Source organism: Emys orbicularis, chromosome 6, assembly GCF_028017835.1.
Source record: "Emys orbicularis isolate rEmyOrb1 chromosome 6, rEmyOrb1.hap1, whole genome shotgun sequence".
NCBI lineage: Eukaryota > Metazoa > Chordata > Testudines > Emydidae > Emys > Emys orbicularis.
In genome coordinates, this window is record NC_088688.1 from 16,827,220 (window position 1) to 16,853,193 (window position 25,974).

The following is a 25,974-nucleotide window of genomic DNA, read 5'->3' on the forward strand; positions in this document are numbered from 1 at the left end:
GCTCAGATGGGGGTAGGCAATGGAATGCTCCGTTCATCGAGTGCTCGTATTTGCTAAGCCTCCACCAGACCATGTGCTAACTGAAATCGTACTTAAGATCATCCCACTACCAGGCAGATTAAGTGTTCTTGCATATCAAAGTCTTGGCTCTTTGTGTAAGTGAATTATAATCTTCACTTTTGCTTACCTCTGCCATAACCACTGAGTAGCCCGATATAATTCTTCATGTTTAGGGAGCAGCTTACATTATGGTTTCATGAAAGCTAAATGAAGACATATCAGAAACACTATCCCTTGCCCCTCCTCCCCAAGTTTCCCTTTGCTATTTTCAGAAGGGAAAATAAAAAAGTGTCAATCATAAAAGTTCTGACTATAAAACACTTATGTAAGTACAGAAACTCATTCAGGTCTTTCATTGGCAATTCATAAAAGATGTTTGCTGACAGCGCTGAAATATACGTTCTGATGGCACTTTAGATCTCTTTAAAAACACTAAATTAATCCTCAAACCCCTGTGAGGCAAGTATTAGATCCATTATGCAGATGAGGAAAACGAGACCAGAGGTTTAAAAGGAAGGAGCATCTGTGCCAGGGTTTGAACTCTGGAACTTCTGGCTCTGAGTTCCATGGTACAGGATTCATTTTTTGTGCCTCAAATGATTTCCAGACCAGCAGATTTTTGAAAGGTTAATATTGCAGTTACCAATGAGAGTTCAAAATTGAATGCGTTTATCAAAATTATTCTTTTTCACCCCCTCTACCTCCCCCACACAGAGGAATGGAAGTAACACTCACGTTTAATCAAGTTACAACACACATGTTGCAGCTGGGCACATTTGTGGCACCCAAATGACATGACCAACTCAAATTTGGCTTAAAATTTGCATGACCTTAACACAAACATCTACAAAACTTAGGACACATTTAAAATCTACTTTTTTTTTTTTTTTTTTTTAATTAAACTGACACTCCCTTAGTGTTTGCAACTTTATTATTTAACACCAAAATCTGAAAGTAAAATGGATTTGACTGTCTATTGCCCAAGCTGAACTGAAACAAGTAGATTAAAACAAAAGTGTTCAGTTTTAATAACCATTTTATTACATCGGTAAACAAAAGCTATGGGATTTAAAAAAAAACCTGTCAAACACTGACTTGCCAATGAATTAAAGATTCATGGAAATTGTTTCACCTCTATCTGAACAGAAGCTAAAATTCTGAACTTTAGTCACTGATCAGAAGTGTTTCTGATGCAGGGAAAATAAAGTGTAATACAATAATAAGAAAATCAAAATTAGTCTTTTAAGCTAATTCCAGCCTGGCGCAATCTAACATAGCTGGAATGCTAACTGGTTAAGAAACAGATTTTATTGGAAAATCAGCTGTGTATTTGGATATTATAAAACATGCCTAATTGTGGCATCTTCTCAAAGCCTGAAAGGTAAATTATTCCCTTGCCATATGACACACTAAAAGAGAGCATGGGGTGAAGTCAAGTTTTATTTGTCCTCTTCAGGGTTCTATCAAGAAAAAAAGTGAATGAGAAAAGAGGAATTTTTCATTCCAATCTGAAGGTGGACAGCAACATCTTCTGCGTGTTTCATAGCAGGGGGCCTACTGCACAAGAGGCTTGAGCATCTATAGAGACGCCGAGGAATACGGAAGTCAGGGTAGGCGATGATTAGAGAGTGGCAGGCTGTCTCTAAAATAATCAGGGCCCAGCATGTTTAGAGGCTTGAAGATAAATAGCATGACTTTTATTCAATACACTTGTTATTGCTGCTGGCAGAGAGCAATCACTTCAACAATGCCTACTGGGTATTGATTACTATAAGAGCTACATCATCATTTCATAAGAGCTTGGACTGAAGTACATCGTGCTGCTCAAACAACCAAGTGCTGCAGATTCCAGTCCCTTCAAATGGAGAGGTCAACAGAGAACTCCTTTTCTTTACAGGGACATTTGTCTTCACTCTTCCCTTTTAATCCTAATGCAGGAGATTGATACCCTGAGCAGCAGCAGCCTGCACCAGAGGCATCAGAATCTGGCCGGGTGGTAGAAATCCTTTACTGCCCACAGTTAGATTATACATATTTTTAACACACATACACACGCCTTCTAGTTCTGGACAGTTTCTGAAGGCTATTTAGGGCCAAGTTCTGCACTCTTACTCATGCGGAGTTATAGCTCACTGAAATCAGAGGAAGGGTAGCCCAGTGGTTAGAGCAGCAGCCTGGGATTCAGTAACTCACACTGCCTCAGGATTCCTGTGTGACCCTTGACAAGTAGTTGAATTGCTCTGTGCCTCAGTTCCCCATGTGTCAAATCAGGATCATAGCACTTCCCTACCTCTCAGGGGCGTTGAGAGGATAAATGCATTAAAGTTTGAGATGCTCAAACACTACAGTAATGGGAGCTATAAACTCCTAAAATGGATCAGAACTGGGTGGCTTGCAGAGCGAGTTAAGGATCAAAATGAGGGTGAGCAACAGAATCTGACCCTTAGTAAGTAGAACAGATACCATGCTTGAGACCTCAATGCATCTGTGTTCACATTCAGTTTAACACCAAATGCAATGCACCTGATATTGTTTAAAAATTTCAATTAAATGGGAAAGGCAAAAAAAATTATACCTGCAACTTGAAATCAGCAAGGAACTGACACTGCTGAAATAATGAAAGTAAAACACTAGTTCAAACAAATATGTGATAATTCTCTTCTGCTGCATTTGTGTGTATCTAAGAAGGGAAATAAATTTATCTTAGATGGGCTTGGAACAGAAAATTTCTAAATTATTTTGACTATTTGCTCTCAGATATTACCAGTCCTACAACTAACTTTTCTGAAATTTGGTCAGTCATTGCTATTTTTTTTAAAAGATTGTGTAAAATTAAAAACTATTCACTTGCAAAGCACTTAAGCAATACAACCCCCAAGTTTTAAGGGAGGGAAAAGGAGCCAAGTCAGATTATAGTTTCCCAAACATGGCTTGAAATGAGAACCATGAAGACAGCAAAAATCAGAAAACATTCAAGTTAATGGAAACAAGTCTTTATTAAGTAACTTTTAATATCAGAAAAATAAAACTCTTATAATTCTCTTTACAGCAAATATATAATATCAGTGCTTTGGCCATCATAAGTTAAAGGCCCTTTATCATAAAATATATGGTTTTTAAACTTTACTCAAATTGAATTTATAATCCCTATGACCTCCCTACATATACATAACAAAAAGAGTGTAGTAAAATTAGCAAATACTAAACTATATTGATAGTTTGTCATTGTTAGTTTGTGGTTTATAGAAATGGTACACGCACCTAATATCTGTCGATTCCTTGGCTTATTAGTTGCAGTGTACAATGCAATAAAATACAAAATACATGCTTGGTGAACATTTGTTCATATCTACAAGACTGCAGCTAAAGATTAGGTTTCAATACTGACATTTAACTATTCTACAAGCAATTAGCATTAAAGTTATGCATTACATAATATGCCATCAAGGCAACTCTTATACTGAAAAAATCGTCAAATAAAAACCATTATTTGTAAACTTTTATACAAAATGTAACTCTTCAAGTGGAAATAAAAAATAAAATTTCTGTATATTTACTAGTTCAATACATAGAATTTGTTTTGCTATACTGAGGAAAAAAGCTTGTGTGTCTCTTGGGAAAATAACACTTAAAAAATAATAGAAAATTCCACTTTGTGTGTGGGGGTTTCATTTTTTCATATGCCAGCACAGATTTTGGAACATACTGAGGATGAAGAAGCTAGAGACATCCACAGGTTGAAATGTAAGCAGCACATTCGAAAGACATTTTTTGTTGTGATTGGAAACAGTTTTGAAATGACGTAAAACAATTGAAGGGCCATGGTCACAGCTGCTTTCAGGAATTATACAAGAGCACATACACGCCTCCCCCATTTTCCTTTACCTTACTAAAATAAAATATATATATATTTATATAATGTGCAAGACAAGTATGGATTGAACATAAAAATGCTTCACATTTTGAACTATATAATCTCTAAAATGTAATTTAAGAACACCTTGATCAGACTAGTGAATGGAATGTTAGCATCCTCACTATTAGCCAAAGTATGTGCACCCCAAAGCCCTTACTGAAATGGGATCAAGCCACAGTCAGGCTACTCCACATTCCATTAAGAAAAGCAATGGGTAGGAATTCACAATGAAGGAGACCAAATCGTTCCTGATCCTCTGAACATACCATTGTTCACAAACTGGGTGAGATGAAGGTCAATTTGGCAGTCCGTCCCGTTCTCCCCCCCTCCCCCCAATTAACAGTGATCTATTTAAAACTGCCAACAACCTTACCCATTCCAAAAAAATAAAAATAAAAAAAAAAAATCAAACTGTGCATTAAAAAGTTATTTGCAATACTGAAGAATTAGGCGCAAGTTGTTGTAAAATAAAACTAAACAAAACCCAAAACCTATTTCAAAACTGGCAGTGTAAAGAAGGCAGCATTGGAAGTGTTTTTTGATACATCAATAATACCATGAACCCTCCCACGCAGACTAATTCTCTGTTTAGGCTATGGGGTTCATTGCCTCCGGAACACAGACATTACCAGCACTAATACAGATCACTAAGAAAACCTGTAAAATTCATTTGTTTTCTTGGTTATGAAATTGATCTAAAGTTTCCCCCCTACTGTGCCTTAGCCTTATACCAGATGTATCTCTGATAAACATGCCATCTGTTTAAACCAAACCGGACAGAGACCATCTAGGTTTAGTGTTACCGTAGCAGCCTTTTAGAAAGTATAAGTTTACTAACAACTTTAGCCTAATCCCAAGAAAGCCCAATAACAGTCAGAATTAATTAGGAAGTTTACTGGGGGGGGTACCATTACACCCATGCCTTTAAGAGTTTAAAAAGTCCATATATAATATCTATATATATTTAAGAGTGAATTTGGATTGCCTGAGTAACAGCGGTCTGGCAAACTGGACATGATGGAGTTTCTTTTTCACAGATCTTGTTGGCACATTCCATACAGAAGAGATTGTGGCCACAAGGAACTAGGGCAGCAATAACTTCATTCTCAAAGCATATCACACAGTCATGCTTTCGTCTAGACTCGGGTGGCGAACTGGATGTAGAACCGCCATTGGAAGAGGAGTAGCTGTTGGTACCATTAGAAAAAGCAGGGATGTATATTGGAAGGCCAACCTGGTTGCATGTACTGGGTGGGTCACTTCTCACTCTCCTAGCAAGCGGATGTTCCAAAGTTTCAGGAAATGTAGGTGACAGACGAGGAGTGGATGGCTGACTCCCTCGACGCTGAGTCTTCATGTTACCAGTAGGGTCGCTACCAAAGCCAGATAGCGGGTTTACTGGTTCAAAAGGGGTCCAGATAGTTTGGGAAGGCGTTGGTAAGGAGTCATACGCAGGAGAGTCAACTGCAAGATCTTCTGTGCCCACTGAAGGCAACGTTTCTCCAAACCAAAAGTTTCCTGTGCTGAATGGACTTGTTGGGCTGAAGTCAGCCAATCTATTGCTTCCAAAATAGGAATCAGTGGAGCCACTTCCTAAGGAGCTGGAGCTGTCATTTCTATAATTAGAAATCATTCTGGTGCGGCTAGGAGGGACAGGATTGGAAGTAAGCCAAGCAGATCCAAGAGTGCCGCCTTCAAAGCTCACATCTGTACCATTGTAATGGAAATCATTTTCTTCATTCAGCTCAATGTAGTTTCCAGTGCGCATGGCAATATGCATTTCTATTTCTTCCCGTGCACGGTCTACATTTTCGGGCATCCCTGTAACCTCAAAGACTGGCTCCTTGTCTCTGCTGGGAGTAACAATGTATGTGTGTGTCTGCTGCTGAATTCTTTTGATTGTAGCTCCTTTGGGTCCAACCACTAGCCCAACTACACGGTAAGGCACCCTGACTTGGACTGTAGTCTGACCTGGCAGGTTGGGAGTACATGGCAACCCGCCCAGAGCAGGACCATTTTTGTTGCGTGATGCTCTGATCATGGAGAAGTGTTCAGCTGCTGAGAGAATTTCCCTTTTAGCCATGGCTACATCCTCTTTTCGTCCAGTGACGACAAAAATGGGTTCTTCTCCACGAACAGGGGTCTTAATGTAGGTATTCGTCTTGGCCCTTAATGCTTTTATTTTGCAACCTGTTTAGAGGAAAGAAACACATATTTAGTAAAGAATGATTTTAAAAAACCACAAGAAAACAATCTACTGTTTTAAAATGCTTGCAAGCTTCAAGGAACTGCAAGGGTGAAACCTGAAGCCATCTGGTCTTCTCACAAGTAATGTCAGTGAAAGCAGCAAAAACTTCTCTCTCAATTATTTCCACGCTGATCTGTGGTGACCACAAGGGTGAAACTAACACACTGTGCAGTAACATTATTCAATTGATTTTTCTTAATCACTTTAAAAAAGTGTTTTTACATTATTCCTTAATACTACAATCTATCCTGAAGGCAATTCCCCTAGTGCTTGGCCTATTCGATGAGGCTGTGTTATTTCTCTGGTTTTTTTTTTTTTTTTTAAATAAACACATTATTAAAGATAGCACCTTTCCAATGTTTCCCAGAGAAGAAAGTGAAATTAAACTCACTGAGATATCAGAGTTGTAAGTGATGCAATAAAAGTTTTCATCTCCTCGAGCACAGCGTTTACCGCACCATCGAGAATTTTATGGAATGTCAGTTCTACTGACAAAAGCAATCTTCTAATAGGTGTCAACGTTTAAGATGAAAAGAAATTCACTGGCTTAGGTGCATGCTAAGGGTTTACCTGTGACAACGTTGGGGGGGGAGGGAGAGGGGGTAGAAATTTTGCTACTCAGCTGTTCAATTCAACTCTTTTCAGCCCCGTCTACATCAGTTACTTTGTGATGAATTTTCAATGTTAGCACTGGTAGACCTCCACGAGTTGTAGTAGCAGTGGGAACACCAGGCAAGGTGCTGGCAGCCTTTCAACGCCGTGTCAATTAGGCCTACGTACCTGTAGCCTTATCTACACTCGTGCTCCATGAGTTGTTAAAAAAACAAAAAACACACTCTGGATAAATGCCCTCACATTACAGAGCAAAAGTCAAGTATACTCGGCTCCACCACCACCACATAGCACTTATTACATTTACAGGCACTGTGGAAATTAACTAGAATTCTGTGCGTTTCTGGGTTTGTGGGGTATATTTCCTCAATCATTTCAAGATGCATGCTGAACACCTACAGGAACAAGCTAAACGCTCGAAAAACAAAAACAAACAAACAAGGCACACCAGCTTGCATTAACACACAGTCCACTGACTTCTCCTGCTCCCCCCCCCACCCATCAGAAGTGTTCAGTACAGAGAAATCCAACACTGACAGGAGTTAGGGAACACGTACTAGGTACTTAAATCAACATCCTCAAAACATGACATTTCCCAAGAAGGGTCATTGTTACCAGTGAGTACTGGTATCATTTATGCTTTACTCTTGCCTCATTTGATAAGTGGAGACTTCCCTCCCAGCCTGTTGAGTAAGAGTCTGCCAGTTTTCTCCTTATACATAATTTGGTATAATCTTTGTACATTAGGCGCTTGCTGGGATTTTCAGGCTGTATTTACACAATGAATGCTGGAGGAGTAGAAATGAATCGTTAAAGAAGCTTTACACTTGTATAATTCAAAGTTTGAGGACAAAATGGCAGGCAGGCCTCTTCCAAAAATACGTGAGGATTTTTAGCATGTTGCACACACAAGCAACTTGAATTCCTGCTGCACATCATCAGGACCCAGAAGTAGCCAACAGACTCGGTCAGTGAGCTGCAGAAGTTCTTTAGGACACGAGGTATGTCTACACTGAGCTGGGAGCAAGCCTCCTAGCCCAGGTAGACAGACTCCAGCTAGCAGATAAAAAATAGCAGCATGGATACGGCTACTCGGGCTGCAGGGAGTGAGTGTGTGTGTGTTGGAGGGGGGTGGGGGGGGAAGAGATCATTACCTCTTGGGGCTCCTCTGCAGATCCTTTCTAGGAGTTTAGAAGCCCAGGGGAGGTCAGGTCAGCTGACTTAGGCTTGTGGGCCTTGGGCCAAAAAATTGGTGTGCAGGCGTTTGGGCTTAGGTTGCCTACAAGGGTGGAGGGTCCCAGCCCAAGCCAGAACATCTACCCAGCAACGTTTAGCCCCGGATCCCGAGCCAGCGGCTCACGCCCTGGATCTTTTATCCTCACGTAGATGTGCCCTAAGAAGCCCTACGTTGCAATGCTGCTGTCAAGGCCAGAAAGCAGGCAGGTGAGAAGAAGAAACCGGTACAAATGGTGTGGGTGGCACTGGGTCTGTGCCCAACTGCTCTCCTTTGCTGAGCAGGCCCCTTACTGTCAACCAGAAAACCTTAGAAAAGGCTCTTTAAAAAAAATTAAGGATTTTCTATCAAATATTCCAGGCTATACTATGTACAAGGATGCTTGCAGAAAGGGAAATTTTAAATTAAATTTAGTAAAAAAAACAAACCCGCCAAAAAGCGACGATGTGTCCCTTTCATTTACTTTGTAAAGAAAGATTTTATGCAAGTGATTTGGGAGTGGAGTCTGCTAATATTCAAATCCATCTAGCAGGACAACTGCCACACCAGCAATTGAATGGGAGGACTCAGAAAAAGTCAGATGTCACAAGCATTATGGGAGGTTGTAGGGATCAACTTTTGGAGAAAGGGTCAATTTCTCTGCTAACAACATTAACGTACAATATAGCTCCTAATTTAGGTAATTTCCTCTTTTTTATTTAGGTAATTTAGGTAATTTCCCTAGATTGTGTTGTGGGCTTCCCACTCTGAATAAGTGCCCAGCCTGCCCTTAGTGTTTGTGGTGACATCCAAAACCAAGTTGACAAAGCAACATGAAATTTGCCTCTGGGGATAAACTAACCCACTGTGAGTCCAATATGCTGCTGCTAAGCTTTTCAATCCAGTAAAGTCTTGTTTATCCGAATGCCCCCAAATTGAAGTCATATCCTCCGCATGTGCACCAACTACCCCCCCCCCACAGCACACACTAGCAAGAATTACTTTAATTTCCTTCATTCCACTTGGATAACTGATACTATATGTCTTTATTTCATAGAGGGTATGAAACATGAACATTTAAAGAAAGCCTTAAACACTTTAGAGTAGATTTGGCACAAAATGTGATTTAAAATAGCAGATTTGAGCCTATTGAATACTAGTTTCCATGGTGCTTTACCAATCTGAGTAAGTTACACATTCAAAACAAGTTTCCCTGGTAGCTAGTCTTCTGTCACCAACACCCAATCCTCGCAACCTGCAGGGACTTGTCACGTCAGCTGAAAACTCATAAAAATGTTGCTTTTAATAAACTTCAGCCCCAGTACAATTCACATTGATAAGAAGGTTTCATAACATGTCAGCATTCTGAATGGTGCACTGACCAAGAGGAGCATGGCTTTCTTTTAAGATATGGCTCATCAGCCTCGAAAAAGCAAAGCCCCAGATCTGAGTCTTGCCAAAAGGTGGCAGAACAATACCTCAGACATTTAAAAAATTGGCTTCACAAGAAAGTGTTTTCCACCAAATCCAAGGTATACTCTCAAACTTCATCTAAAGGATAGAAACAACTGCCACTGAAGGAAATCATTAGGGCCCTACCAAATTCATAGTCCATTTTGACCAATTTCACGGTCATTGGATTTTAAAAATAATCAATTTTATGATTTCATGGGGGTGTAACTGGGGATGGGGGGGGTCCTGACCCAAAGAGGGTCATGGGGGTTGCAAGGTTATTGTAGAGGGGTCATGGGATTGCCACCCTCACTTCTGCACTGCTGCTGGCAGGGGCGCTGCCTTCAGAGCTGGGCAGCTGGAGAGCAGTGGCTGCTGGCTGGGTACCATATATACATACATACAAGTTTAGGTTTGGAAGAGACCTCAGGAGGTCATCTAGTCCAACTCCCCGCTTAAAGCAGGACCAACTAAATCAGGGGTCTCAAACACGCTGCCCGCAGGGCTCGTGTGTGGCCCGCCAAGCTCCCCGTGCTCCCCCGCCCCTCTGCCTACCCATGGGATTGCCTCCTGATGCTGCAAGCGCCGCGCGGCTCTCTGAAGCAGCCGGCAGCACGCCCCTTTGGGCCGGGGGAAGGAGGCAGAGGGCTCTGGAATTGCCTCCTGCCAGGCACCGCCCCCCACAGCTCCCATTGGCCGGAAACAGGGAACCGCGGCCAATGGGAGCTTCGTGGGAGGTACCTAGAAGAGCAGCAAGAGCTGCACAAGCAAGGAAGCCTGAGCCCCTTCCCCTTCCCCTCCCCCTCCCCCAGGGGCTGCAGGGACACGGTTCCAGCTGCTTCCTGGAACAGAGCAGCATGGAGCTGCTCTAGGTAAGCAGCACCAGGCTGGAGCTCACACCCTGAACCCCTCCTGCACCCCCAACTCCCTGCCCTGAGCCCCTGCCACATCCCACCCCCCAACTCCCTGCCTTGAGCCCCTGCCACATCCCACACCCCTCCTACACCCCCAACTCCCTGCCCTGAGCCCCCTGCCACATCCCACACCCCAACTCCCTGCCCTGAGCCCCCTGCCACATCCCACACCCCAACTCCCTGCCCTGAGCCCCCTGCCACATCCCACACCCCTCCTACACCCCCAAATCCCTGCCCTGAGCCCCTGCCACATCCCACCCCCCAACTCCCTGCCACATCCTGCACCCCCAACTCCCTGCCCTGAGCCCCTTGCCACATCCCACACCCCTCCTACACCCCCAAATCCCTGCCCTGAGCCCCTGCCACATCCCACACCCCAACTCCCTGCCCTGAGCCCCCTGCCACATCCCACACCCCTCCTACACCCCCAAATCCCTGCCCTGAGCCCCTGCCACATCCTGCACCCCTCCTGCACTCCCTGCCCTGAGCCCCCTGCCCCATCCTGCACCCCTCCTGCACTCCCTGCCCTGAGCCACCTGCTGCACCCCGCACCCCGACCCCCTGCCACACTCCTCTTGTACCCCACACACCAACTCCCTGCCCTGAGCACCCTGCACACCTCCTGCACCTCAACTCCCTGCCCTCAGCCCTTGCTGCACCCTGCACCCTTTCTGCACCCCCTGGGGGCAGCGTTGGGGTGGGGACTTCAGGGCAGGGATTGGAATGGGGCAGGGAAGGGGCCTAATTGGAAGGGGTGGAGTGGGGGCAGGGCCATAGGAACCGGGGGGGGGGGGAGAGTCAGTAATGCGGCCCTCGGGCCAATGCACTTGTCCTCATGCGGCTCTCTGGGTCATCTGAGTTTGAGACCCCTGAACTAAATCATCCCAGCCAGGGCTTTCTCAAGCCGGGCCTTAAAAACCTCTAAGGATGGAGGTTCCACCACCTCCCTAGGTAACCCATTCCAGTGCTTCACCACCCCTCTAGTGAACCAGCCTCTAAAGCCAGTGCCACCGCCAGCAGCAGCAAAGAAGTGAGGTTCACAGAGTATGGGTGGGGTGGGTTACCATATGTCCAAGTTTTCCCAGAAGCCTCCCGCCTGGATCGGAGGCTGTCCCAGCCAGCAGCCGCAGAGCTTCTTGCAGCCAGGTGAAGTTAGAACATAAGAACAGCCATACTGGGTCAGACCAAAGGTCCATCTAGCCCAATACCCTGTCTTCCGACAGCGTCCAATACCAAGTGCCCCAGAGGGAATGAACAGAACAGGTAATCATCAAGTGATCCATCCCATCGTCCATTCACAGCTTCTGGCAAACAGAGGCTAGGGACACCATCCCTGCCCATCCTGGCTAATAGCCACTGATGGACCTATGCTCCATGAATTTATCTAGTTCTACGTTCCCAGAAGTGGGTCTGACCTGGCTCCTTGAGTGGCCCCTGCTGGGGAAGAGGAAGTCCCGTCTTTCCCTGGCCCTGGCCAGGACCACCCCCGACCTTGTCCCTCCCCTACAATAACCAGATTTCACAGGGGAGATCAGATTTCATGATCTGTGATGCGTTCATGGCTGTGAATTTGGTAGGACCCTAATCATCATGTACAACACCAGAGACCTATGAATGCATCAATCAATACCAACTCAGTTTAGTTTGCTAGGAAAGCTGGAAGACACCCATAATAGACTATTGTAAAAGGCAACTGTGTCATAACAAGGTCGTTAAACCTCATTATATAGTTCTATTAGAACGATTTTTCTATTTGTTTTTACTTGGCTGTTCTGGTTCCCTACCCTCCTCTATTAGTCACTGCAGAGGTGATGATGCACAGCTTGGCCGATTCCATTTCCTTGTACAGTATGCTGCATCTGAGCACGTTGCCTTCAGTCTGACATGGAATCATTAAGCTATTAAGAGTCATATGGCCACTGTACAAATCAAGAGGTTTCTCAGCCTGTTGAGTCAGGGACAAAAACGCATGCATATGAAAAAAAAAATCCCCCAACCCTCCTCCGCCCTGGTGTCTCCTAATTCTTGAATTGAATAGAAATTCTGATGCAAGATAATGCAGAACAGGGGTCCCCAACGCGGTGCCTGCGGGCGCCATGACGCCCACCGGGGCGTCCAAGTGCGCCAGCGTACTGGCCGCCAGACGAGCATCTGCCAAAATGCCGCTGACGAGCGGCAACGTCAATAGGCGTCACCGCCAAAATGCCGCCGATTTTTGACGGCATTTCGGCGGCGCCGCCTCTGGAGGACGCTGCTTGTCGGCGGCATTTCGGCAGTGACGCCTATGGACGTTGCCGCTTGTCGGCGGCATTTCGGCGGACGCTTGTCCGCCGCCACGGTCCTCCATGGCTCGTTGTCTGGCGCCCGCCAGACAAAAAAGGTCGGGGACCACTAACAAATGTAAACAGACATGAACAGTGAAGTCTGACAGCCAAGGAGTACTGTAGACTGAGGCCTGGTCTACACTTAGATTAACTTTAGTTGCATCACCAGGGCCATGAAAAATTTCTCATCCTGAGAACGGTAGTAAGGTTGACCTAACCCATGTTGTAGACACAGCTAGGTTGATGGAAGAATTCTTCCACTGACCTAGCTACCACCTCTTGGAGAGGTGGACTAACTATATCGACCACAAAAACCCTTGTATTGATACTGTAGTGTAAATATATCCGTAACTTGAGTCGTTCCCCTGATTTTAAATGGGCCTACAACTGTGCTTAACTTTACCACTGAGTAAGGCACGATAAAACTAAGTGTAGACTGGCATAGCTGTCGGCAAGGGGTGAGATTTTGTTTTGTTTTGTTTAAACTGATATAGTTATGCCACTAAAAGCCTCTTTCAGATGTGGTTACACCAGATAAGGGGGTTTTATACTGGTATAGTTTATTTTGCTTTGCTGAACGTGAATAACGTTATACCAGTACAGTAACGCCTCACTTAATGTTGTTACGTTGCTGATCTATTAGGGAACAAGCTTGTTTAAAGTTGCGCAATGTTCCCCTATAACGTTGTTTGGCAGCTGCCTGCTTTGTCCACTGTTTGGAGGATTCTCTGGAAGAGCAGCCCCTCCTTGTGGGGATTAGAAATGGGGGGGAGCAGTCTCCCCCCCCCCCCCCCATCAGCTCCCCTAAATTCCCTGTAAGGTACATGGCTCGACAGCTGCCCAGCAGTAGTTCAGGTGGCCCTCCCACCATTGCCATGCTGCTCCTGCCCTGCCCACTGCCTTGGAGCTGCTCCCAGGAGCTTCCTGGGGGAGGGGGAGAGAGGGGTGCTGATATCAGGATGTCCCCCTGCTCCTCTCCCCCCTCTCCACAAAGCGGAAGAGGAGGACAGGGCAGAGGGACAGAAAGGAGGGAGCTTGCTGGAAGCTGTTGCTTCCTGTTTGATCTGCTTAAAAGGGCAACATACTTGAAGTGGGGACAGCGTACTTAAAGGCGCAATGCATGTCTCTCTCTCATGCACGCATCCCCCCAGCACTTTGGAAAGTCAGCACTTGGGCAGCAGTGCATATGCTGTCAGGGAGAGGGAGTGGTGCGCTCCAGCTGGATGGCGTGGGTTCATCATCATGTTCAGTTTTTGCAGGGAAGTGTTTGCAGCTACTGCCCTGCGTCTATTGTGTTTCCTCCCTCCTGCCTCAGTCCATGCTGCCTTGTAGAGTGAGGCTACATTAACAACAATGTATTAACCCTTGAGGGCTCAACGGAGTGCTAGTTCATCATTTAGCAGCAAGGCATTCCCTGAGAAATATCCCTCCCTCTGACTCCACCACATCAACCAAGCTTCACAGTCATTCATTGCTGTGTACAATATTAAACGGTTTAAAACTTATACTGTATATGAATATAATGTCTTTTGTCTGGCGAAAAAAGTTTCCCTGGAACCTAACCCCCCCTATTTACATTAATTCTTATGGGGAAACTGAATTCACTTAACATCGTTTTGCATAAAAATCGCATTAAGTGAGGAGTTACTGTATAAGACCTTTTTTATAGATTATATAAAAATAATGTGTGTAATTGAAGGCTTGTCTACACAGTGGGATAATGTACATTATAAGGGTATGATTTCTAAAGTGCACGAACATGCTGCACATTAATTGGTCCATGTAGACCTGCTGGTGTGCACTAAATGTTCTGTAGTGCACCTCAACACAGTGCTGTTACGCTATGTTAAACTGTGCTAGAAAACTTTTAGCGTGCACTAGCATGGTCAACACAGACCAATTAATGGGAAACACATTGATGCACTTTAGAAATCACACCCCAGTGTGTGCATTGTTATAAAGCATAGAGAAGCGCTAAGATTTCCCCCCCCCCCCTTTTTGCTGTCATATTTAACAAGCGTAGACAACACCTAAGTCTTTGAAGGATTGGGGCCTTAACTATTTGCTGGTTGATTTGTGCTGGTCATATACGAAGAAGTACATTAAGCCTGAAGTTGATACTCCAAGGAAAACGAGAACACTTGGTTTGGCTTATCTTTCTCAAACCTCCTCCCCTTTTTCTTAAGACAGACTTGTCTGACCAGGAATTTTACAAGCTATAAATATTATACTTCCCCAAGAAACGCAATTTCCTCCTTTAGAGCAGGTCTTATCTCTCAAATAAACATGTGTTTAGGCTCAAATAAATATCTAAAGGACAAAATAGGTCTTTGGCAACATAAACTGTCTCAACGCCTAAAAACAGATTTGGCATGTGTGTTCGTTAATCAGCTAGGGCTGGGTGGCTATTACAAATCATGAGTTTAAGAAAAAAAAATAGTGTCGGAAACATGGCTAACTAATGGCTTCAAGAGAGGTAGCATACTGCATTAGACAAATATTTATCATACAAGTGCTGATGGCATGCTCAGCCTTATACAATACACAGAGGCACTGCAGGGGTAATATTTTAGGACAATATTGCCCAGGTAAAAGGCCTTAGCTAGCTGCCTGATCTAGTTAGTTTTTCGTATTTAAAATGTACATATATTTACAATACACAACCCAGGGCATTTAGGAAGAGGGCTCAGTTCATAAAGGGGAAGGGAAGATGATTTGTGATAAATAAGCCTGTCAGGATTACATTAAGAATGTCCTTATTTACCCCATGCAATCATTTATTAAGTCTTTTTAAAGGGCAAGAATTATTTTATAGTAATAGCTCCTTCCAAGATGTTCTGTGTTTGTTTCTACCAGGTTCTGCCACTGTAGATAGGGCAACTCCAGATTCAGAACAGAGGGATGTACCTAGCAATTTTACTGAGCTTTTATTTGTTCAAATCGGAATCTCAAAATATGGGTGTGGAGTGGAGATGTCTCAACTGTACTATAGCTAGAGCGATGCCTATGAGGAGCACAAGAGCAGGCCTTTGGAGCTGTGCTCCAGCTCCAGGCAAAAACCTGCAGCTCCACTGATCCGGAGCTGCTCCACGCTCCAGCTCCGCTCCAAAGCCCTGCAGGACAGACAAACAAATTTTAAAATATCTATTAAATTTCAACTTTTGGCTTCAACACAAAAAACAAAAAAAATCAACACCAAATAGTTGAGGAGAAAACACTGATGTTCCTAAATGTAGCAGCTGAAATGGTAATACTAATGCCCTACCAGTGGCCCCCAAACTATGGGGTGTGCCCCCTGTAAGTGGGTGCAGAGGAACATTTGAGGGTGTGCACACAGCAGGGCCCAGGCCAGCCCCATGGGGGGCAGGGAGGGAGCACCACTTAGCCGAGTTCTGCCCTCTGCTTTGCCCCCAGCCCTGCCCTCATTCCCTCTCCACCTCTAGCCCCAGCTCCTCCCCGAGCCCAAGCGCCTCTGCTGCCAACTGTGTGGCAATGGAAGGTGTGTGTGTGTGCGGACAACTAGCAGAAGTTGCTAGATCGCAGGCCCTGGTTCTCATGGGAGACTTTAATCACCCTGATATCTGCTGGGAGAGCAATACAGCGGTGCACAGACAATCCAGGAAGTTTTTGGAAAGTGTAGGGGACAATTTCCTGGTGCAAGTGCTGGAGGAACCAACTAGGGGCAGAGCTTTTCTTGACCTGCTGCTCACAAACAGGGAAGAATTAGTAGGGGAAGCAGAAGTGGATGGGAACCTGGGAGGCAGTGACCATGAGATGGTCGAGTTCAGGATTCTGACACAAGGAAGAAAGGAGAGCAGCAGAATACGGACCCTGGACTTCAGAAAAGCAGACTTTGACTCCCTCAGGGAACAGATGGGCAGGCTCCCCTGGGAGAATAACATGAAGGGCAAAGGGGTCCAGGAGAGCTGGCTGTATTTTAAAGAATCCTTATTGCGGTTGCAGGAACAAACCATCCCGATGTGTAGAAAGAATAGTAAATATGGCAGGCGACCAGCTTGGCTAAACAGTGAAATCCTTGCTGATCTTAAACGCAAAAAAGAAGCTTACAAGAAGTGGAAGATTGGACAAATGACCAGGGAGGAGTATAAAAATATTGCTCAGGCATGCAGGAGTGAAATCAGGAAGGCCAAATCACACTTGGAGTTGCAGCTAGCAAGAGATGTTAAGAGTAACAAGAAGGGTTTCTTCAGGTATGTTAGCAAGAAGAAGAAAGTCAAGGAAAGTGTGGGCCCCTTACTGAATGAGGGAGGCAACCTAGTGACCGAGGATGTGGAAAAAGCTAATGTACTCAATGATTTTTTTGCCTCTGTCTTCACAAACAAGGTCAGCTCCCAGACTGCTGCACTGGGCAGCACAATATGGGAAGAAGGTGACCCGCCCTCTGTGGAGAAAGAAGTGGTTCGGGACTATTTAGAAAAACTGGATGTGCACAAGTCCATGGGGCCGGATGCGCTGCATCCGAGGGTGCTAAAGGAGTTGGCGGATGAGATTGCAGAGCCATTAGCCATTATTTTTGAAAACTCATGGCGATCGGGGGAGGTCCCGGATGACTGGAAAAAGGCTAATGTAGTGCCCATCTTTAAAAAAGGGAAGAAGGAGGATCCGGGGAACTACAGGCCAGTCAGCCTCACCTCAGTCCCTGGAAAAATCATGGAGCAGGTCCTCAAGGAATCAATTATGAAACACTTAGAGGAGAGGAAAGTGATCAGGAACAGTCAGCATGGATTCACCAAGGGGAAGTCGTGCCTGACTAACCTAATTGCCTTCTATGATGAGATAACTGGCTCTGTGGATGAGGGGAAAGCAGTGGATGTGTTATTCCTTGACTTTAGCAAAGCTTTTGATACAGTCTCCCACAGTATTCTTGTCAGCAAGTTAAACAAGTATGGACTGGATGAAGTGACTATAAGGTGGATAGAAAGCTGGCTAGATCATCGGGCTCAACGGATAGTGATCAATGGCTCCATGTCTAGTTAGCAGCCAGTTTCAAGTGGAGTGCCCCAAGGGTCGGTCCTGGGGCCGGTTTTGTTTAATATCTTTATTAACGATCTGGAGGATGGTGTGGACTGCACTCTCAGCAAGTTTGCCAATGACACTAAACTAGGAGGCGTGGTAGATACACTAGAGGGTAGGGATCGGATACAGAGGGACCTAGACAAATTAGAGGATTGGGCCAAAAGAAACCTGATGAGGTTCAACAAGGACAAGTGCAGAGTCCTGCACTTAGGACGGAAGAATCCCATGCACAGCTACAGACTAGGGACCGAATGGCTAGGTAGCAGTTCTGCAGAAAAGGACCTAGGGGTCACAGTGGACGAGAAGCTGGATATGAGTCAAGTGTGCTCTTGTTGCCAAGAAGGCTAACGGCATTTTGGGCTGTATAAGTAGGGGCATTGCCAGCAGATGGAGGAACGTGATCGTTCCCCTTTATTCGACATTGGTGAGGCCTCATCTGGAGTACTGTGTCCAGTTTTGGGCCCCACACTACAAGAAGGATGTGGAAAAATTGGAAAGAGTCCAGCGGAGGGCAACAAAAATGATTAGGGGTCTGGAGCGCATGACTTATGAGGAGAGGCTGAGGGAACTGGGATTGTTTAGTCTCCAGAAGAGAAGAATGAGGGGGGATTTGATAGCAGCCTTCAACTACCCGAGGGGGGGTTCCAAAGAGGATGGAGCTCGGCTGTTCTCAGTGGTGGCAGATGACAGAACAAGGAGCAATGGTCTCAAGTTGCAGTGGGGGAGGTCTAGGTTGGATATTAGGAAACACTATTTCACTAGGAGGGTGGTGAAGCACTGGAATGCGTTACCTAGGGAGGTGGTGGAGACTCCTTCCTTGGAGGTTTTTAAGGCCTGGCTTGACAAAGCCCTGGCTGGGATGATTTAGTTGGGAATTGGTTCTGTTTTGAGCAGGGGGTTGGACTAGATGACCTCCTGAGGTCCCTTCCAACCCTGATATTCTATGACACATTCAATTACTGGTATGTGGGGCGGGGCAGGAAAAGCTTGGGCACCACTGCTCTAGACAGTTCTAATCTTTTGTTAATAGGCAATAATAATCATGTTCTTATGGACTTCGACATCATAAACCAGATGAGACAAACTGTTAAGATAACAAGTTTCATGCACCAAGATTTGGAAGGGGAAACCTCAAAATGACTTGATAAAAGAACCATCTAGAAAAGCAATGACTACTGGAGCCCCTTCTCATGCAGCCCAACACCGAGGCCTGGTCTACACTTAAAAAGAGATCGACCTAGCTATGTTGCTCACAGCTGTGAAAAATGGATGTGCCCTCAGCTCTGTAATTGGGTCAACCTAAACCCTGGTGTAGACAGCTAGGTTGACCTAGCTACCGCCTATTGAAAAGGTGGATTAACTCTCCTGATGGAAAACCAGCTTCCTTCAATGTAGGAAGTGTCTACACCAGTGGTCTCCAACCTTTTTACGCACAAGATCACTTTTTGAATTTAAGGGCAACCCAAGATCTATCCGCCCCTTCCTCGAGGCCCCACCCCTTCCACCCCTCCTCCCCCAGTCACTCGCTCTCCCCCACCCTCACTCACTTTCACCAGGCTGGGTCAGGGGTTGGGGTTCAGGAGGGGGTGTGGGCTCTGGGCTGAGGGGTTTGCATTGTGGAAGGGGGCTCCGGGCTAAGCCTGGGGCAGGGGGTTGGGGTGCAGGAGGGTGTGAGGGATGCAAGCTCTGGGAGGGAGTTTGGGTGCAGGAGGGGGCTCCGGGCTGGGACAGAATGTTAAAGTGCAGGAAGGGGTATGGGGTGCTGGCTTGGGGAGGGGGCTGAAGGGCTGGGGCAGAAGGTACAGGATGCTGGCTCACGGAGGGGCTCAGGGCAAGGGTATGGGGTGCAGGAGAGGGTATGGGGTGCTGGCTCTGGGAGGGGGGCTCAGGGCTGGGACAGGGGTTCAGGGTGCAGGCTTGGGAGCCCCTCAGGGCTGGGGTGCAGGAGGGGGTTCAGGGTGCAGACTCCAGGAGGGGGCTGAGGCTTGGGTGCAGGAGGGGGATCGGGGTGCTGGCTCTGTGAGGGGCAGGGGGTTGGGGTTCTGCCGGGCTGCAGTTACTTGAGGTGGCTCCCGGTTGGTGGTGCAGCGGGGCTAAAGAAGGCTCCTGCCTGCCCCGGCCCCACGCCGCTCACAGAAGGGGCCAACGCTCCATTGAGGCCCCGGGGGGGGGAGGGGAGGACAGACATGGCTCCACATGCTGCCCCTCTCTGCAGGCACCACCCCTGCAGCTCCCATTGGCCAGAGTTCCCTGTTCCCAGCCAATGGGAACTGCATGGGCGGTGTTTGCAGGTAGGAGCAGTGCACGGAGACCCCTGCCTCCCCTCCCCCGGGGGCGTGATGGCCGCTTCTGGGAGCAGCATGGGGCTGGGGCAGGCAGGGAGCCTGCCTTAGCGACAGACCTGCTGCACCACCAGACTTTTAGCGACCAGAGATCGCGATCGACTGGGAGAGTCTCCAGGATCGACCAGTTAATCACGATCGACCAGTTGGTGACCACAGGTCTACACTAGGGCACCGCAGTGCCATTGCTATGCTGCTCTAGTGTAGACACACCCGTAAACATTAAGGAAGGAACTCCAGTCCCAATCTCCCTCAATTATTTCCTTCCACTAAAATTGAAGTGACTCCTCCGAAGTGATTCTTCAGAAGTGGGAAATCGGGCATGGATCTGCAGAGGCAATATAGTCAAAGAACACTTACTGTTAAGTAATCCTTCTCTCCTTCCAAATGGTCTCAGAACATCCCCAATGATAGGTGGTTAACAAGCAGTCACTACCCAGTTGTGAGGTGAACATAAAAATGGCCATACTGGGCCAGACCAATGGTCCATCTAGGCCAATATCCTGCCTTCCAACAGTGGCCAATGCCAGCTGCTTCAGAGGGACTGAACAGAACAGGGCAATTATCAAGTGATCCATCCCCTGTTGTTCAATCCCAGTATCCGGCAGTCAGAAGCATAGGGACACTCAGAACATGGGTTACATCCCTGCCAATCCTTGCTAATAGTCATTGATTGACCTATCCTCCATGAAATTATCTAATTATTTTCTGAACCCAGTTATACTTTTGGCCTTCACAACATCCTCTAGCAAGGCTTTCCACAGGTTGACTCTGCGTTGTGTGAAGAAGTACTTTCGTAGGTTTGTTTAAAACCTGATGCCTATTAATTTAATTGGGTGACCCCTGGTTCTTGTGTTATGTGAAGGGGTAAAACACTTCTTTATTCACTTTCACCAGACCATTCATGATTTTATAGACCCCCTCTACCCAACAGGGGATCTGACAGAAGTCTATAAAGCTGAACAGTCCTAGTATTTTTAATTTCTTCTCATATGGAAGCTGTTCCATACCCCTAATCATTCTTGTTGCCCTGCTTGTAACTTTCCCAATTTTAATGTATCTTTTCTGAGATGGGGCAACCAGAAATGCAAACAGTATTCAAGGTGTGGGCATATCATGGTTTTATATACTGTCTTTATGATATTTTCTGTCTGTCTATACCCCTTTCCTAACAGTTCCCAATATTGTCATCTTTTTTGACTGATACTGCACATTGAGTGGATTTAAAAAAAAAAACCACAACTATCCACGGTGATTCAAACATCTTTCTTGGGTTGTAATGGCTAATTTAGAACCTGTCATTGTATCTGTACAATTGGCATTATGTTTTCCAATGTGCATTACTTTGCATTTATCAACAATGAATTTCATCTGCTATTTTGTTGCCCAGTCACCCAGTTGTATGAAATCCCTCTGTAACTCCTCACAGTCTGCTTTGGCTTTAACTTTCTTGAGTAATTTTGTATCCTCTGCAAACTTTGCCACCCCCGTTTACACCTTTAACCAAATCACTGATGAATATGCTGAGCAGCATTGGCCTCACTACAGACCCCTAGGGGACCCTGCTATTTAACTCTCTCAATTATGAAAACTGAACATTTATTCTTACCCGTTGTTTCCTGTCTTTTAACCAGCTACTGATCCATGAGAGGATCTCCCCTCTTATCCCATGACCGCTTACTTTGAATAAAAAGACTTTGGTGAAGGACCTTGTGAAAGGCTTTCTAAAAATCCAAATACTCTTATTATTCAAACCCATGTACACTGATTGACTGGATCACCCTTGTCCACATGCTTGTTGACTCCCTCAAAAAATTCTAATAGATTAGTCAAGTATCAGAGGGGTAGCCGCGTTAGTCTGGATCTGTAAAAAGCAACAAAGGTATCTAGAAATTTTCATCTCAGCATCCCATCCTTAGGCGACATGTACCCAGTCAATAAAGGGACAGCTGAAATCCCACATTATTGAATTTTCTATTTTTATAGCCTCTCTAATCTCCTTGAGCATTTCACAACTATCACTACCAACCTGGTAAAGTGGTTGGCAGTATATTCCTACTGCTATACTCTTATTATTCATGCACAGAATTTCTACCCATAGTTTGAGTCAAGATTTTTACTAAAAAAAGAACAGGAGTACTTGTGGCACCTTAGAGACTAACAAATTTATTTCAGCAACTCCATTGCTCCTTCCCCCGTACCCCACACAGCCTACTCTGTCATTCCTATATATTTTGTACCCCGGTACTGCCAAGTCCCACTGATTATCATCATTCCACCAAGTTTCTGTGATGCCTATATCAATATTCGCATTTAACACCAGGCACTTACTACAATTCACCCAGTTTAGTATTTAGACTTCTAGCATTTGTATACAAGCATTTATACAATTTGTCAACATTAAGTTGTGTGCCTTCATGTGATTTAATTGAATGAGACTCTTTCATTTGACTGTTTCCCCTCAATTCCTACCTGTACTTTATCAACATCTACCCTCAGGGATGTCTCTGCCCAAGCAGTGTGCTCCTCTGCATCTGTTGGCTTTCCCTTAGTTTAAAAAAAAAAAAAAAAAAAAAAAAAAAAAAATCCGACAACTTTTTTAAATTTTACACGCCAGCAATCTGGTTCCATTTTGGCTTAGGTGGAGCCCATCCTTCCTGTATAGATTCCCTTTTCCCCCCAAAGGTTCTCCAGTTCCTAATAAACCTAAAACCCTCCTTTCCTATACCATCATCTTTTCCATGCATTGAGACCCTGAAGTTCTGCCTGTTTAACTGGCCTCGTGTGTGGAACTGGAAGCATTTCAAAGAATGCTACCATGTGAATCCTGGACTTTAATCTCTTACATAGCAGCCTAATTTTGGCCTCCAGGACCGCTCTCGTATCTTTCCCTATATTATTGGTATCTGCATACCAGAACCACCGGCTCTTCCCCAGAACTTCACATAAGTCTGTCTAGAGGTCTTGAGATCGGCGCAACCTAAAGTTATGTCTACACTAGCACTTTTGTTAGCCAACCTTTTGTTGGTCAGGGTTATGAAAACCAAACAAACCACCTCGACCAACAAAAGCGCTGGTGTGGACAGCGCTATGTCGGTGGGAGAGCGTTTCCCACCGACAGTTCCCGCCGCTCATTGGGGGTGGTTTAATTATGCCAGGGGGAGAGCTCTCTCCCACCTGGCGGCATAGAGCGGCTACACATGAGACCTTACAGACGCACCGCTAGAGCGGTACAGTTGTGCTGCTGTAAGGTCTGTAGTGTAGACATAGTTTAAGTCTCCAATATTTTTTTTGGAGTGAGAAAAATAAGATTAGAACCTCTTCCTCCTTCCCCTCCCCCCAGACTACTGAGGTTCTTCTACATTTCCCATGTAAAGAAACAGCTACCGTGACAGTTTGGTGGATGTATCTGTGTCAACTGAAATTCCATTTTTGCTTTGTGAAAGCCATGTTGTATTACAACTTCCATTTTCAATGGAACTGTATGGTGGCTGTGAGCATTCATTGTGCCGCAGGAACTTCCTACCCAATGTGTCTGGGAAACTGTTACAGCGCAATCAAGGGGCATCAACCTTGAATGGCTCTACCTCAGTGGAACAGTGAGTATGGCAGCAAGGCCATGGATGCTGAAGAACTCTGCCCAGAATCTGAGGGGGTTGCAGCCTGGAAATTCCCCAAACAGAAGCACAGAAAGGAGTCAGAGGCTGGAATGTTCTCTATGCAAAGCAGACCATTTCACTGCCAGAAGGCCATGGACGAGGCAAGAAGGCTAGAAGAGTTGCAAGGTCTAAAGGATTCACGGAGGCAATAAGGTCACAAAGGACTGCATTCAGGAGTGGTGTTGTTTTCCCATACTCTTTACTCTTAAAGAGTTTGTATGTATATTAAATTCTTTTGCTAAATGGTTTCTTGCTTTACTCTCCTGCCACACTGTGCCGGGGTGTTCCCAGAAAACCAGAGCTCCTGCAGCCAGGTGGACTCTGGAGGGGAACATGTCTAAGCAGCTAGGGGGAGAGGGGAGTCAGGACGGCAGATGCATTTGTTTCAGGATCTAGGCAGCTGGACTTCAGGGTCTCATTGCCATAGAAAGGAATCAGACAGGGAGTGTCCTTGAGACACCCTGAGGCAGAAAAGTGATCAGTCGCTTCAAGTCCCAGAAGACTTAGAAGCACACACAGAGCAGGCTTGGCACTGGTTGTAGCAGCTACTTTTAAACAGAGTGAACTTTGTTTAGATTACAGTAGCACAGAGGTGGGCAAACTACAGCCCCCGGGACCCTCCTGCCCGGACCCTGAGCTCCTGGCCCAGGAGGCTAGCCCCCTGCCCCTCCCCTGCTGTTCCCCCTCCCCCGCAGCCTCAGCTCGCCCCGCTGCCGGCACAATGCTCTGGGCGGCTGGGCTGCGAGCTCCTGGGGCAGCGCCGCTGCAGAGCCCGGCCTGACCCAGTGCTCTGTGCTGCGCGGTGTGTGGCTGTAGCGCCGTCAGCCACTGGTCGGTGCTCCAGGCAGCGCGGTAAAGGGGCTGAGGAGATTTAAACTTCAAGACTCCTTATAAGAAATGGAAAGGGAGATGGATATTTTTTGCTGTTTTTAAAATTAAATAGGCAGCTAGTATTGTTTTTAAAATGATTACGAAGAACAAGTTTAAGCTTTGTTGTAACATGCGTTGTTTGCCTGGACTGCTCAAGCCCTGAATGCCTGTGTAGGAGGAACTCTTTGAATTGGCTCCTTAAATACCTTCATGCTGTTTCACATCTGATGAAACATAGGAGCCTTGTCTTATAACAAGCTTATTCAAACTGATACAAACTACGAAAGTGAGATCTTGGAAGAGTGTTACCGTTTTCATAATGTAATAAAAATACTGTACTGATCATTAATAATTAATAATAGTGTGTAATAAGCATGTCATAAAAACAAATTTTATATTTCCAAGATCACTGCTTTTATAATTTATACTTAGGTGAAGGAGAAAATCCCTGGAAATATTCATTTTTAGGAGGGGGGTTCGTGAGACTTGACATTTTAGTGAAAGGGGTTCACAGGTTGTTAAAGTTTGGGAACCACTGTACTAGGGACTATACAATCGCATAGTAAGGTTACTGAAAATCTCACAATCTAATCAGACCAGACAAAAGGCAGGAAGGGAGAGAGGCACAGAGAGGTGAAGTGACGTGCTCAAGTTCACAGCAGTTTGTCCCAGAACTGAGACCGGATCCCAGGGTGCCTCCTGTGTCCCAGGCAGTGACCTCTTTCTGTACCATGCTGCCCCTTGATTGGACTGCATTGTCAGCCTCTAAATTCTAAACCTCAATGAGCCATAACAATTGCACTTCATTCCATATGGATCAGACGGTACTCAAAAGAAGGGGGAAAAACAGACGGACTCTCAGGCCTCCTCTCACATGTCATGCTTTAAAGATGGTGCAGATGTTGACAAATTTGAAGGATCAGATATCTGCCTATCTTGTTTTCCTTTATGCTATCATCTACACTGTTGATTCCTGGTAGGTAGTGACTTAAGATGATGACGCTGCAGACAAATGGTCAGTCCTTTTAACTTTGTCAGTTTCACACCATCACCCATGTCGGCAGTCTCTTTCATAACTTTCCTCTGAATCACACAGCCCCAACTGGCAGTGCTCTTCTAGATGGTTCCAAGCTTGTTGCAATGGGGGTTTTCACGACTCATGGAAGCAGTTCTTGAGTAATTTATTTTCAAAATGTGTGATGTTAAGGTAGACATATGGATCCCTTTGCCACCAAGTTTGAGGTGAAATTAGGTTCAGCCTGTTTTTGAGAGAGGTGGCTACAGAAACAGGAGATGCCTCCTCTTTTACTTCTAGTTGCAAATACAA

At 45.5% G+C, this 25,974-nt stretch overlaps 1 protein-coding gene across 1 annotated transcript in view; it reads right to left on the reverse strand.

Moving 5' to 3' along the window:
• Positions 1–3,037: 3,037 nt before the first annotated feature.
• MEX3C (mex-3 RNA binding family member C) overlaps positions 3,038–25,974 on the reverse strand; it is a 34,539-nt gene continuing 11,602 nt past the window's right edge. The window contains exon 2 of the mRNA XM_065406087.1: positions 3,038–6,166. Within this exon, the coding sequence (XP_065262159.1) occupies positions 4,941–6,166 (1,226 nt within the window). The 3' untranslated portion in view covers positions 3,038–4,940. The remainder of the gene's footprint in view (positions 6,167–25,974) is intronic.